Source organism: Ochotona princeps, chromosome X (genome assembly GCF_030435755.1).
Source record: "Ochotona princeps isolate mOchPri1 chromosome X, mOchPri1.hap1, whole genome shotgun sequence".
In the NCBI taxonomy this organism is placed as follows: domain Eukaryota; kingdom Metazoa; phylum Chordata; class Mammalia; order Lagomorpha; family Ochotonidae; genus Ochotona; species Ochotona princeps.
In genome coordinates, this window is record NC_080865.1 from 3630004 (window position 1) to 3644708 (window position 14705).

General features: G+C 51.6%; 1 protein-coding gene across 8 annotated transcripts in view; it reads right to left on the reverse strand.

Moving 5' to 3' along the window:
- The window catches only part of SH3KBP1 (SH3 domain containing kinase binding protein 1), a 336326-nt gene that overhangs the window by 28544 nt on the left and 293077 nt on the right, over positions 1-14705 (reverse strand). For 6 of the 8 annotated variants that reach the window (XM_004597477.2, XM_058658245.1, XM_058658244.1 and 3 more), the window contains one exon: positions 3982-4067. In XM_004597477.2, coding sequence (XP_004597534.2) covers positions 3982-4067 — 86 coding nt within the window. Of the gene's footprint in view, positions 1-3981; positions 4068-11234; positions 11347-11539; positions 11654-14705 lie in introns of those variants that run through there. The other 2 variants (XM_058658248.1, XM_058658249.1) reach the window with 2 other exon arrangements.

The following is a 14705-nucleotide window of genomic DNA, read 5'->3' on the forward strand; positions in this document are numbered from 1 at the left end:
TGCGGACTACAATATATGGCATCCTAAAAGCAAATGTTATGGCACTTGACTTCACGGCCTATAATCTCCCATTCAATTGGAACAGATTCTTCCGTCACCAAGAGAAAGCTGGACGATTTAATTTTCATCTCTATTCATGCACAGGCCTGTGTTGGAGTTCTTCCATATTTTCCATTATGTTACTTGAAATATGGTTGCGTAGTTTGATACAAACAATATCTCAAACTGACATCAACAATTTGGGCTTGGACCAATTGATTTTATTCTAAATTATCTCTGGCAGATGGATGCTGGTAGCTGCCCACACGAGATCTGAAAAAGCCCCATTCTCTAATTTAATATTATAATAATTTAAAATTATAACTTTATTAAGAGGAAACACAGATTTATTTATAGCGGACATGGAGGGTTTCCAATGGCCTGTAGGGCTGTGTTCCGCTTTTTACCACAGCCCATGTCTACGTAACTTCTATTGTTTGAACCACTAACAGAATGCTCTGCCACAATCATTTCCTCCTTTTGAAGCAAAGCAACGAGGAAATGTTACAAAAGCAGCCCTCGAGAGACACACCGTATGCACTGTCCTTTTCTCCTGGACCAAGCCATGTCCAAAGAACATGTCTGCCTTTGGACCTGCAGACATTCCACTTGAAATCCCTTCGCCCTTGGTCTCAGTGATGTGGCAAGATCCTGCTTGTCCCACTGATACAGCCATGGTGCAGGCTTAGTCGGCAGCCCCTGGTTCTCTTTTCCCTTTTCTCTTGGTAAGGACTTGATCTTCTTGACCCAACCACCAATGAACCACCACTTCTAACCAAACAGCATTATTAGTAAGCAACTCTCTCTCCATTTTGTGGGGGGGAGAGGGGTATCCTGCCAACAGATTTGAAATTGTTCTGGAAGTTGATGGGGATGGAGGCATCGATAGACAAGGAAGCCAAAGCTCAGAGCGTCTGTCAAGTCTGGAAGGCCAACTGAGCAGGAAGCAGCAGATGTAGCACACACACCCAAGGGCTTAGAGGTCAGGCCCTCCCTTCTCTCTCCCGGCACCAGGGAGCTCCGCATCTCTGCTTTCAACACCTGCCGGCTCGCCCTCCACCTGCAGCCTCATCCCAGGCCTGACCTAGGGAAGTCTAGTCAAGTGTCAGTCAACATGCTCAGCCAGATTTGACACACTGTCCGCCCCAGACCAGCTCCTGCTTCTGACATGCTCACTTCTACCCATGACATTTCCCCCTACCTAGTCACCTGGTCCCAAATCATCTCAAGTGACACACGAGGCTTCTCTTCCCCCACGTCCTGAATGGCTGCTTCCCCTACCCAGTCCCTCCTCCCTGTTCCTTCTGTAAGCATCTTTCTGGCTCTCTCTGCCACCCTGCACGCCAACTCTCAAGTAACCTGACTCCCTGACACTTGGCTTGCCTACGTCTCATCACTCCCATAACATTTCATCAGTTATCTGAATTTTGAGATACGATGATGTGACTTCAGTGTCACCCACGGCCTACAGGGTAAGTTTACAAATCCACCCTCTGCTGATGGGTCCAGGTTGCCCCACCCCCACCCCAACGCCAGGCTGCTCCTCACAGAGCACTGCCCAGGGGATCTCCCTGGCTACCCCACACCCTACCAGCACCTCAACAACTTCCACGTACACACAGGAGAAGATTTCAAAAAGCTCATGGGCAAATATGGATTATATAAAACACACACACACAACTGTATGATGTAAAAGAGTTTTGGACTTACTTATCTCTTATTTCCATTTGCCCCACACACTTTCTGAAAGGTGTCCCTCTTCACGGAGCCTGTGCCAACACCTGGGGCCCAGGGGAATATCCTCACCAATGATGGGCATGGCAGTGCTCTCCACCTCTTAGCTGCCATTGGCCAGACCTTCAGTGACACGTCACTTCCCGTGTGCCGGCTCAGGCCTGTACAAGGACCACCAAACCACCAACCATGATTTCTTGCAATGCAAATGATATATACATTAAATGGACAACTTGAGGAATTATGGCCTCCTGGAATGTCTTCTTTGCAAAAGGAGAGAGACGCTAGCTGCAGCCATTGTCTTTCTGGGCCTTCAAATACACATAAACTGCTGTTGAGTCACCACAGTGAGAAAAGCTTCTAACAGTGAGAAAAGCTTCTAAACACTAACTCTGTCTTATCCAGTAAATGCCCTGCTACTTCCAAACCAGCTTGTTGGGCTGCAAATCGTTTGTTTTGGTGATAGTCAATTTGCACATCTCTGAACTCAGAGCAAGGTCAAAAGGCAGTGCTTCTGAGAAACGAGACACATGGTCCTATAGGTTCTGGAGGTGGGAGAACACCTCCCCTCCTGTGGGGGTCTACGCCATGACTCGCACCAGTATCTTGTCTTTCAAGTACCTTGGCTTAAAACAGAAAAGAAAAAGAGCCCAACTGCTAAAGCACAGCTGTAGAACTAGAACTTAATTGGACTCTTCGGATGATTTCTTCTCATTCACAGCTGATCATCACTCTTCCCTGCCCCTGAACCAGATCAAAAGCTCCAGCAGGCTAGCATTTCTGTCGCTATTGCGTCAGCCCAAACCACCAGGCTATGCTTCCTGAATGGAATTCCCGAAGGCTGAATGAGGTTGTGAAGCAGCTTGGGAAACAGGGTCAGTCCCTTGGCATTTACAGTCACAGTGGCGCGGCCCATCCCCAGATACTGCAGCTCAGTCGTTGCAGACATGTGACTCTATTAGCAGGCTTGGCGGGGGGGGTGGGGGGGGGGCGGGGGCGGGGAGAAATAAGCACCCGAACGCACAGATAACGCCAGGAGAGGAAAATGTTCATGCTGGGAGCTCCAGTGCTCTTCTCAGGCCTGCCAACTGTCAGACACCTGCTTCCCAATTCAGCAGCCAACCCAGATGATGCTGCAAAACTCTGGGGGTGGCGCCAGAAGTCAGGGAAAGGGGCAGGCAGACAAGGTGGGTGTGGTCATAAAAGAGCAGCACAGCCCATCCTGTGAGTGACAGAGATCTTCTGCATACGCACTGTGGTGGTGCAGACACAAATCTGCAGTGTGATACAATTTCAGAACTCAACAGGCATGTGTGGAACTATGGCTAAATCAGGAGAAAGCTAAGTAAGACTGCTGGATGGTCTGTCAGTATCCTGGCTTTCTGTCTACTGGTGCTACTGTTCCACAGCCCTGTGTGATGGGCACTGAGGGGGAAGCGGGCAAAGGGCACACAGATGATCCCGTCTTATCTCCTACAACTTGGGCAAATTCCAAGTGCAGCCTTCTACAGTATAAGTTAGTATACTGTATACTAACTTATACCCACAAGAGGCACAAAGAAAAGGCGCCAACCTTCAACAAAAAGATGGCATCCCTGAATGTGGGCCCGTCGCCCTGCTCTCACTGCCAGAGGCCTCCATCAGCACACCAGTGAAGCGACCTCCCCTCACCCACACACCCTCAAAAACACCTGCAACCTTGTTTGCCACAGGGACATTTTCAGCCGCATTCCCACTTATCACATGGCGGCATCTTGACCTTGGAAAAACTCTCATGTTTTGAACCAAGCAACAATGACCACACTCAAGCCCACTGTAAACTGGCAGTCCTGACATGCCCTCCACCTGCCAGGCACCACCGGCAGAACCCTGCTCTTCTGTGGTGGAACCCATTTGCCTCTCTGCTGGGGAAAAACACGAAGGGCAGTGGGAATGCCCTCCTTTTCAATAAAGTTTACTTGTCAGTGTTTTCCTTGGGCCTGCCCCAGGAAAGGTCAGAGAAGGGAGAAAATCTCCAAAATTCTGTTAGGTGAGCAGCACCATCACTTCACCCTCTTCACCAAAGCGTAGCACCTGCCGCCGAGCTGGAGCTGGCAGCCTGGTACCGTACAACCTGTGTTAGTTCTCACCGCACTCCAGGAAGGGCCACAGCGGGCTCTTAGCTTGCTTCTCACTGCAAAGAGAAGCAAGAATGCCGTCCTTACTCACCAATGTCATTGCCACGGTCCGAGAGGTCCTTGTCCAGGATGCCCGAGAGTGTACTGCCCACCAAATCAATCTTTGGCCCGTCACCCCTACATGAAAACACAAATCCAGACATTTAAGAATTGCTGTGCGTCCTTCTCATCCTGGCAGCTTTCCGGCGCACACACGTCAAGGAAGGTGCTGCTCTGAGTGGTGTGGGTGCCACTGCGGCCTACGTGGGAAGCAGAGGAAAGCAGGAATCGTCTGGCCACGCAGGCCGTGGCACAAACCACCAGCACACTGGAGAGGCCCTCTCCCACACACATTTTCAAAGATGGCGGTTTGAACAACAACTGTTCGCCAATGCATCTCTGGCCACACACCCTTCTGCTACCTCCCATCCCGGGGCCAAATAAGCCCTGGCAGACCGGTGGCTTCCCTTTTAAGGCACGAGCAATTCAGCCAATGCTGCTAGTCAAAGGTCAGCTACTTTTAACCTTGAGAAAAAGGTTTTCTGGCCTGGGGCTGGGGCATCAGCCAGGCTGATGACAGGCACGAAGTGTCAAGTTGAGATCTGGCAGCCTGAAAGCTGGCACTGGGGCCAGGCCTGTAAGAGGAGATGGCTCCTGGGGCGGGGGGGGGGGAGGGGCGGGTTGCCAGCATGCCCGTCAGGACACGAGTGACTTTCCTCTAAATCTGGGGTAGGAGCAGCCCTTGGGAGCAGACACGGGGCTTGTGCCTTACACACCGACAGAAGGTTCCTCTACACTATTCTAAAGGCCAGCTCTTCTGGCCCTTGTCAGGAGCTGAGCCTTCCATGAGGTTGCCCAAAGGCTGAGAGAGCACCAAAGTGGGAAACGACCCCTGTGCATAAAGCGGGAGGCGAAGCTGAGCAGTTGTTCCCAGCAAAGCAACAGAAATAGCCCAGCTCCCAGCTCCTGGAGGCCACCATGCCTGGAAGTCGAACTGCAAGAGTAACAGAGTCGCTCAACTTGTCAAATAGCCACTGTGTTGGGGGGACTGAGAGGGCCAAGCCAGGGGTCAGCCACTCTGGATGGGCCTCACGGGCTAAATGGGAAAGACAGAAAGACAACTGCAAGTCTTGTGGCACAGGCTATGTACCAGAGGCCTATGGGAAGAGAGGCCAGTGCAGGGGCACTGCATGGTGGTGGAGGGAAGGGACAAGCAGGAGGTGACCACAGAGGCAGGCATGTGGACAAGGGAGAAAGGACACATCTGTAAGGGCACGAGGGATCAAGGATTCAAGTGTGGCTGAGGGTGCCCAGGTGGTCAGGTGTCTGATGACCCCACAGAGGAACAAGAAGAAAAAGGATGGTAAAGTTGATGAGGGCTGGCCTACGCTGGCCCAGGCTCATGGCTCAGGCTGTCTGGGAAGTAGCACGGGGGAGTGAAGGGAAATTGCAGGAGGAGATGGACAAAGCCAGAAGTCAGGAGGGAGTGTGGGTGACAGCGGAGGAGGAGCCGACAGCGCAGAGGAGGACGTGCACGGGCACCATGCAAATACTGTGCCGTTTAATATGCACCTCAAGAATCCCTAGATTTTGGACTGGATGGGCAAGTGTAGTCTTCTGAATGGAATATTGTAGAAATTCAGAATGATTAGCAGGGAAGCATTTGCATTTCTAAGTCATCCATTTTTCAGCTAGGGAGTTAAGTGGCTGAGCACCCACAGGTGGCCATTAGGTAGCCTCGGAGCCTGAAGGATTTGGTGGTGCTGTTCTCCAGCCTAACACACTGAACTGCACTCAAGCGGACCAGACAGCCCTGTGCCTTTTTAGGACACACTGAAGACCAGACCTAGCAAGAACACACGTGTCCTAGGACAGTGAGGTGTTTGGTTTCTTAGTTGTTGTTCAGGGGCGGGGGGGAGATGGTTTGAGGCAGCACCTTGGCATGCAGCTGGGAGTCTGTGAGAAGGGCTGTTGGCAGGAGTGGTTTTGCTCGTGAGTTGACCATGCGTATTTCAGGAGCAGTCAGTTGAACGTGTGGTTTAACGGGGCATCTTGGGAACTGTCAGTCCTGCTTCCCTCTGAGGCAACAGCTGCAAGCTTCTGCTCAGGGCGCCCTGCAGAGGGCTGCTGTGCGCTACCCTGCTCCTCTGCTCCCGGGCCTTGCTTCTTTTCTGCCCTCTTCCTGTTGCCGTCACACCTAACCGCTGTACTCTTACAAATACTGTGTTTCTCATTGCTACGTAGATTTCAAGTTTTAAGTTATTTCGTTTTAATTGACAAATAATGACATAGATCTGTGGAGTACTGTGTAGTGTTTTGAAATACGTACACACTGAGGAATAATCGCATCAGGCTATTAGCACATCTGTCAGCTAACCATTTTTCACCTCTTTGTGGTAAGAACATTGCAAATCTTTTCTGCTATTAACAGTGGCCACCTGCCGTGCAGCACAGGACCAGAACCCACCATGTGCACCTACTTGACACTGTACCCTTCGCCCACTGTCTCCACCTCATCCACCCAGTACCATCCCAGAGCCCAGCCTGCGGAAGCGCCATTTTGTACTCCTACGACCTTGACACGTTGCATTCCCCAGGTGAGACTGTGCAGTACTTGTCTCTCTTGGACTTATTTATTTCACTTAGTGTGATGTGGACTGGCACAAGTCACATAAATAAATTTCAAAGAACAGGCTATATGAATGGGTCAGTGGATTTCACAATGTTCCTAAGCTTTGACTCGTGCAGTTCTGGGAGTCTGTGTTAGAAACAGGCTGTAATACCGAGCAAGGTCATATGCTTCAATGTGCTTATCACAGGATTATTTGTCATGACAAAATAAATAAATAAAAAAGAAGTGCAATATCTTGCAAAGTAGGAGAGCATGACGACACTGGATGGACTTCCACTTCACCATGAAGTGATGTTTATAACTGGATTGTTCTGAAAAGAATGAATGCTTGTGTTACAAAGTGGAAAGGGAGCTTAAAGCCGCACATGCCACAATGCACAGGTGTCTCGGGTCCTCCTGATGGCACAGGCAGAGATGTTTTTTGAAAACTGGAAGAATTCATGTTTACAGTGGTAACTCCTGGGTAGTCTGATAAGTGAGTCGGGTCACTCAGCCCAGCACCCCAGTACACAGAGGGCTTCAAAGCACACCTGTGGACTTCAAGAACATTCACCATGTGCTCTGAAATGAGAATGCCGAAATGGGAAGCTCCACAATGCTAGGAAGTCCTCGTCTCCAGGGCAAGACTACAGACGCATTTTCCCGTCCTTTTGAAGTTTACTTTTAAGACAGTACCAAGAAGACAAACATCACATTTCCTCTGATTTGTGACGACTAATATGGAGAGTACTCCAAAAAAGTAATATATATGAGTGAAACTGGCACCCTGAGATCCTGAGATTTAATTACTGTTTGTAGCCCTTGTCTATACTCCTGAGCAATAGCGCTGAACTCTTTATTTAGTGGAGGATTAAGTCTGTAATTAGAAAAACAAACTGAAAGTATGTCCCTGCAAAAATCTGAAGAAAAATAAGAAAGGAAGAGGTGAGAAGATGGAAGTGAGGAAAAGCAGAGAGGCAGAGAGGGAAGTACCATATGTTCTTAAAATGATATATATGAGGGGCCAGCATTGTGGTACAGCTGGCTGCTTCCTGTTACACTGGCACCTTACACTGGCATCAGTTGGTGTCCTGGCTGCTCTACTTACAATCTAACTCTCTACTACTGGCCTTGGAAAGTAACAGAACGTGGCCCAAATGCTTGGGTCCCTGCACCCATGTGGGAGATTCAGAAGAAGCTCCTGGCTTTAGCCTGGCTCAGCCCCAGCTATTATAGCCATCTGGGTAATGAACCATCAAGTAGAAGGTATCTTTCTTTTTTTAAGATTTAGTTATTTTTATTGGAAAGGCGGATCAGATTTATGGTGAGAAAGAGAGACAGAGACAAAGATCTTTCATCTGCTGGGTCATTCCCCAAATGGCCACAACGGCTGAAGCTGAGCCAATTTGAAGCCAGGAGGAAGTACTTCTTTCGGGTCTCCCATGCAGGTGCAGGGTCCCAAGGCTTTGGGCCGTCCTCCACTACTTTCCCAGGCCACAAGCACGGAGCTGGATGGGAAATGGAGCAGCCGGGATATGAACCGGTGTCCATATGGGATCCTGGTGCTTGCAAGGTGAGGGTTTAGCCATTGAGCCATCTTCCTCTCTGTAATTCTGACTTATACTTAGAACAATGGTATATATGAAATACATGAAATCTGTTCCCTTTACATAAATAAATTCAAAATCTTGAAAAAGTATCGATGACTACAGACTAACACAATTCAGGCAGCTCATGTTCACTCTTTCTCCTCGAGAGTATCACTGAGGTTCATGGTGATCGCCTCCAAAATCTCCTGAGAGAACTGCCCTGACCACAGATAGCTCATGCAATGGTCTCATTTGGGAATCAGCCAGCAGGTGGAGTGAGGAATGCTAAACTCAGAAGTCCCTGCCAGGTGTCCTGCATTAAAGCTGGAAGAAGCGCTTCCTCCTGGCTTCGGATTGGCTCAGCTTCAACCGTTGTGGCCATCTGGGGAATGACCCAGCAGATGGAAGATCTTTGTCTGTTTCTCTTTCTCTACATAAATCTGACTTGCCTTTCCAATACCTCTAAGCTGCCTGGTCAGCACCTGTGTCACTTTGGGCAAGTTGCCTAAATTCTCCATGACTCAGAGTGCTTCATCAACAAGACTTGGATAGGCTACCTGAAACAGGGTCACTTCTGAAGGGCCCTTGCAGAGCACTCACACCAGGATTCCAACATTTGAGAAATGATGCAGGGCAGAGGGGCCTGCGAGATGTGGACAAAATCCAGAACATTTCAGCATCTTCTTTGCTTCTAAATGTTCATATCAGTTAAAACTGGAAATGCCACCCCTTTCCACTCCCACTGAGTAAACGCGACTGGCCCTTTAACACCCAGAGACCCAGCTCTCTGTCTTGGTGCCTGTGGCACCCCTCTCTACTCCCGCCCTCCTCACATCCCTGAGCTGGTCCGCCCAGAGCAGCGGAGCCCCGGGGAGACGCAGGAAGTAAGCAGGTCCAGATTCCACAGCCTCAGCCCGTGCCAGCGGGAAGGAGGCGGCTGCTGCTCATCTCTCGCGGAGCCCTGGTCCCTCCGGCCAAGAGCCAGACACAGGCCCCAGCTGAAACCATCTCTCCAGGGCCAGAAGTGAGTCTATTTTGAAAACGCAGTAGGTGTAGTTTAAAAAGGGTTCTGATCCCTCCGAGGAGGCAAGCTGCAGCTGCTGTTTTGACAGCGCTCAGACCGTGGGTGCCTAAGCATTTTACAATGTCTATTTGTAAGTGCCTTTCACTGTATTTATAGTCTTCCAACAATGCTAAGCAATTTCAGCTCAAAAAATACCCAAGTTTCTGAAGTTCTCCAAAGCACATGTCTGGAGTGGCTGGCAGCCAAGGAGGATGCAGGCCCCTCACCCTCAACAGTCCTATTCTCCTGAACACGAGAGTATTTTAGCAAAAAAGGTGTAGTTGATCTCCAAGAGAGAGAACAGAGTCCATAGTTCTGCAATTTACCAGCTCCTGCAAATGTTCGTGCCTGGTGAGTTGCTCTGCTCTCAGAACACAGGAGCAGGCAGGCAATACACACAGCACCATCAGAACAAGGCAGCCTGGCTCCTTTCAGGCTTCTCAATAAGAATCATGCCACATTACTGGGTATCTCTGAACAGCTTTCCTTAAGGATACTATATGCGACTTGGGTAAGTAAAGCCCTGGCTTAACTGGACAGGGAGCCGAAAGCATGCTAAGGGGGCTGACTGGTGCCAGCAAACCAGTGAGTGTAAGCAGGACCCACACTGCCAGAGCAACAGCGGGAACTCCTGGCCTTTGCTGGCTGGTGAGGCTGGGCCACTAGGATAAGCGCCTTTCCTCCTGCAGTCTTCTGTCCTCACACACTCCTGAGACCCATGCAGCAGAGGGCTTGTCATCCCTGTTGCTCTGAGTGTTGCCAGCGAGCAGCCTCAAGTCTCAGCTGCAGAACCCCTCCTTGGCCAAGGTTCTCCTTTCTAGGGTGTCCCACACCCCATGGTATCAAGGTCCTGGCCATTAGCTCCCTTGCACAACTTGGACGGGTCATGTTGGCTGCAAAGCTCCCCAGGGATGTGGTCAGGGTTTCCAGAGCCAGGATCACAACCTGACTTCTCCCTGCACACAGAGCAGCTTCATGGTCCCTTCCATGGGCATCAAACCCTGACACAGGTCTTCCTACTGAATGTGGGTTTGGTGTCTGCTTCCTGGAACACGCCAGCTATGAAGCCTTATTTTGATTCTACAGAGAAGGAAACTGGAGCTCAGTGTGGTTAAGTCATCTGCCCATAAAAGGCAGCAAAAGGAGTGAAATGGCAGGGTCCAGACTGGAGCCTGCCAATTCCAGGACCCAAGGTTTCGACTACTTCTCAAAGCTGCTTTATTCAGCCTTAGGATGACACAGCCTGGGGGTCTGGCCACGGGGACAGGGAGTCATCAGGGATGCTAGGCAGCCTGTGTCCCTTGGCTCCAGGCCTCATAGGCAAACTGCCTTTGCTCCCCAGGTGAAACACTTAAACAAATAAAATCCCCAAAGCCACCCTATCTGGAAGGGCTTATGTGACCCTGGCCTAACGTGGGGCTCATGCACAGATGAGGGCACAAAATACGCAGTACGTGCACTCCTTGTGAACATGAGCTTGGCCAGTGGCACTGCCCCATTTAGCCCAACGTGGGACAGTTAAGCCAAGACGTGGCATGGAAAAGGTGTAGAAGCATGCAGGAAGCCAAAGCAGGCAAACAAAGATATAAATCAGCAGGAGCAGCAGCAGGAACAAAACCACCAGCAGCAAGCACAGGCAGATCTTGGCGGTGAGTGGAGAGGAAGGGAAGGGAAAGCTGTGATCCCCCTGAGCCCAAGAGTCCAGCACTCTGGGCTGACTGTGGCTGGCCCCCTTGCCTCTCCCAAGGATGCACTACCCATAAGGAAAGCAGTTGGGCCTCAGCTGCCTGCAGACTTTGACAGGGGGAAAGAACAAACTGGGAAGAGAAGCAAAGGGGACCAAACAGGAAACTTCCACCGTCGGTGGGTGGGAGCACTGAGGCGCACGCTGTGCGGCCTCTGTTTTCAGCACATTTCAGGTTGCTGGGGAGCTGTCAGCTCTAATGACAACAGCAAGGATCAGATTCGCACATCCCAGACAGGCCCCCCGAAATACAGCTTCATGGGTCAGTCCTTGCAGAACCCTCGTTTTTACTGCTCACCTGGGCGGATGTGAGGCCAGAAGAGCGAGCACTCCTTCCTGCTCTCCCGTCTGCCTGCTCCTAGCATGTCACCCCTCAGCTCCAACTGCCAGAGCTGGGCTGGGATTGCCTAGCGTATGCATTGTTTTATGACAGACAAGGGGGCTTGTGCTTCAGAGGTGGGAGTGATGAGGCCAACGGCATGCAGCGGACTGGTGCAATCTGCCCCACCACTCGGGGGCTGGGAGGGGGCAATAATCAAGGTTGACATCGACAGGCACACATTATATGCTGTTCTCCAATCCACAACCACTCCAGGGCCATACCTGCTCATGAAGACAGCAGAAACTAGTTAGCACCTGTCCTAGGATGCCTGTCATCTCCCCTAGAGGAAGGATCCTTGCGCCAGGAGGTGGCAAAGAGCGAGCCCTAGCAGCCCCAGATGCCTTCGCCCCTCAGAGGTTGGGAAGGAGGAGTTTGTCTGTTCCCTTCCCCAGAAAAGGGTACAGAACCTCTCTCTATTAGTGGAGTGCCCGCCAACTCACCAGCTGGCCAGAAATGTCGCAGGCATCACAGGCACTCTTGGACTGTAGGAGCGGTTCTGTTTCAGTGTGACACTGGTCAGGGGACAACCAGGAGGGCTGACAGTGGTTTTCCTGGCAGCTCTTCCCCTGCATTGGGCGTCCTTGTCCAGACGGACACAAACAAGTGTCACTATTTATAGACAGTGAAGACACGGGGGAAGGCGCTAGGACAGTGGGTACTTGTTTGCCCTCCAGATTTCGGCTCTTTGTGCAGCCTTGGCAAGTCCACCTGGAAGCAGGGTCCCTGGGGAGAACACCCAGGGCATGAGACATGCAATCCCCTAAGGCAAAAGGGCAAGCAGTTCAGATCTTAGCTGCAAAGCCCCAGCTTGGCATCCCAAGAAGCTGAGCCCACCACTTCAGCAGTGGGAGGGAGGGAGAACTCCATATCAGGTGACTCTGGGAAGAGTTTGTGTAGTACCACTCAGAGGAAGAAATATTCCAAAAAAGAGCCCGTGGGAAAAGTGGAATCCAAACCAAGGAGCATTCTGCCTGTGGAAGGTGCTAGTCCTGCTGGCGCTGCCCTGCTGGGTTCCTGCCATGGGCAGCGGGAAAGGGCAATGTGGCTCAGGCTGGGCTGGGGCTACATCCGGTCACTACTACTGCTTCTTGCTACAGCAAACAAAACACATTCTTCCACAGATGGCCAGACAGACAGCATAGCGCACGTGTAAGGAAGGCAGGGTGGTGAACACAGATGCCCTCCCCAGACAAGCTCCTCTGCACTGTGCTTCGTGGGACTACCAGGCTCCCTTCGCCAGCTGCCCTCCATCTGCCTGCGGCCTTCCTGGTCCTGACTGTGGCTGCTTCAGGGACTGCCGTGCTTGTACCCCCCAAACCTCCCCCCCGCATCATCTGAGGACACCTACATGCCTACTCTCTCAGTGACCCCAGGGCAGGGCCTGTGACCCCTCCCCCACTGAGAGCCCCCCGCCGCCTTGTCTTTTGCCAGGAAGGCTAACAGGCAGGCACAGATCTGACAAGTGCCTTGAAAGCTGCCAGGCGTTACTCAGGACAGTGAGAGCAGCACCCGGGTACAAGCTCACGCTGGAGTGAGGCAGCCTCACTGTGCATCCCGTGCAGGAGGAAGGTGAGACTAAGGAGGTGGGCACTTTGGCCAAGGTCACAGGGGTGTTCAAGGGGAAAGGTGGCCTTTCCACCCCGGTGGTGCCCGGCTCCGCTGCCCAAGCAAACAGTGAGTGGGCCTGGCCACATGTAGGTACTTGATGAAACCTGAAGCAAATTAATCACACATGCGAACATGTGTGCATGGCACACACATAAACACAAGAAAGAGGTCAGAGGTGGAGCCTTCCTCATAAGTCAATCTATATCCAGCATTGTTCTCCACCTTTGCTTTGGCTGTGACAAAAGATGCTTGGGCACCTGCTCATTTTCTTTACCTCATTCCAAATCCACATCCTGCCCCCAGTAAGTCCACACGAACTACTCAACTGGGATCATCAAGGGCCAACTACCAATCAAAGCCTGGCTCTTACCAGCTCCCACTGGGAGCCAGTGCAAAGCAGAAATGCCCAGCTGGAGCCCTCACTGGGGTCACACCAAGCCCTGGTAACCGACGCACAGGCAGCTGGGAGAACCAGGGTCACACCAAGCCCTGGTAACCGACGCACAGGCAGTTGGGGGAACCAGGGCACACCAAGCCCTGGTAACCGACGCACAGGCAGCTGGGGTAACCAGGGTCACACCAAGCCCTGGTAACCAAAGCACAGGCAGCTGGGGGAACCAGGGCACACCAAGCCCTGGTAACCGATGCACAGGCAGCTGGGAGAACCAGGGTCACACCAAGCCCTGGTAACCGACGCACAGGCAGTTGGGGGAACCAGGGCACACCAAGCCCTGGTAACCGACGCACAGGCAGCTGGGGTAACCAGGGTCACACCAAGCCCTGGTAACCGAAGCACAGGCAGCTGGGGGAACCAGGGCACACCAAGCCCTGGTAACCGATGCACAGGCAGCTGGGAGAACCAGGGTCACACCAAGCCCTGGTAACCGACGCACAGGCAGCTGGGAGAACCAGGGTCACACCAAGCCCTGGTAACCGACGCACAGGCAGCTGGGGGAAGCAGGGTCACACCAAGCCCTGGTAACCGACGCACAGGCAGCTGGGGGAACCGCCCAGGAGAACTGGGGTCACATTCCCTTCTAACTTCCACATCATACTCCCCCCCCCCGCCTTTTTTGGTGACTCTAGTCAGTTCTCCAACTAGAAACAGTTTTATTTTTCCCCTGCAGTTGTCTCTCTCCTTGGCTTCTAATTTATGATTTCCTGGAGGGAGTTTATTTCCTGCTTGCACTGGTCATCTATGAGCCAGAGACACCCACTTCTGCCATTTCTGGCCAAGGCCTCTCTCATTAACTCTCCAAAGACACGTCTTCATGCTGATGTGTGGTAACTAAGAGGAATATAAAAATTTCACACCCAGCACCACTAGAAATCTTGAAAAGAACCATAGATCGTCTGTATAATTGAAACTCAAATTGGGAGCGCAGTGCCACAAGTGGCTGCTTCCTGGGCCACTGCTGCACATCTGCACACTTGCTCTGCTGGGACCTGTTCCCCACACCTCTGGCAGTGGACACGGGTGCTGTATACTGTGCAGAGTCAAGAGTACCTAGAAGCTTCTTTCATTCTAAGCACTAACCCCAAGGGCTTAAAGAAACCGAGACGCCTTGGTCAATTTAAAGAAAAAATAGCTGCAGATGGTAGGTTGTGTGCCAGAGAGCCACATGGCAAGCACCTGGTGGGCATTTGGCACAGAGATGCTCACATCCTCCTGGCCTCCTGCTCCAAGGCCTGGGAGCACGTCCCTCACTTATTTCCAGGTGGTGTTCTGAAAGCCAGTGTGGCAGCATCATTACACCTGAGCAAAAAGGCGCACACCTG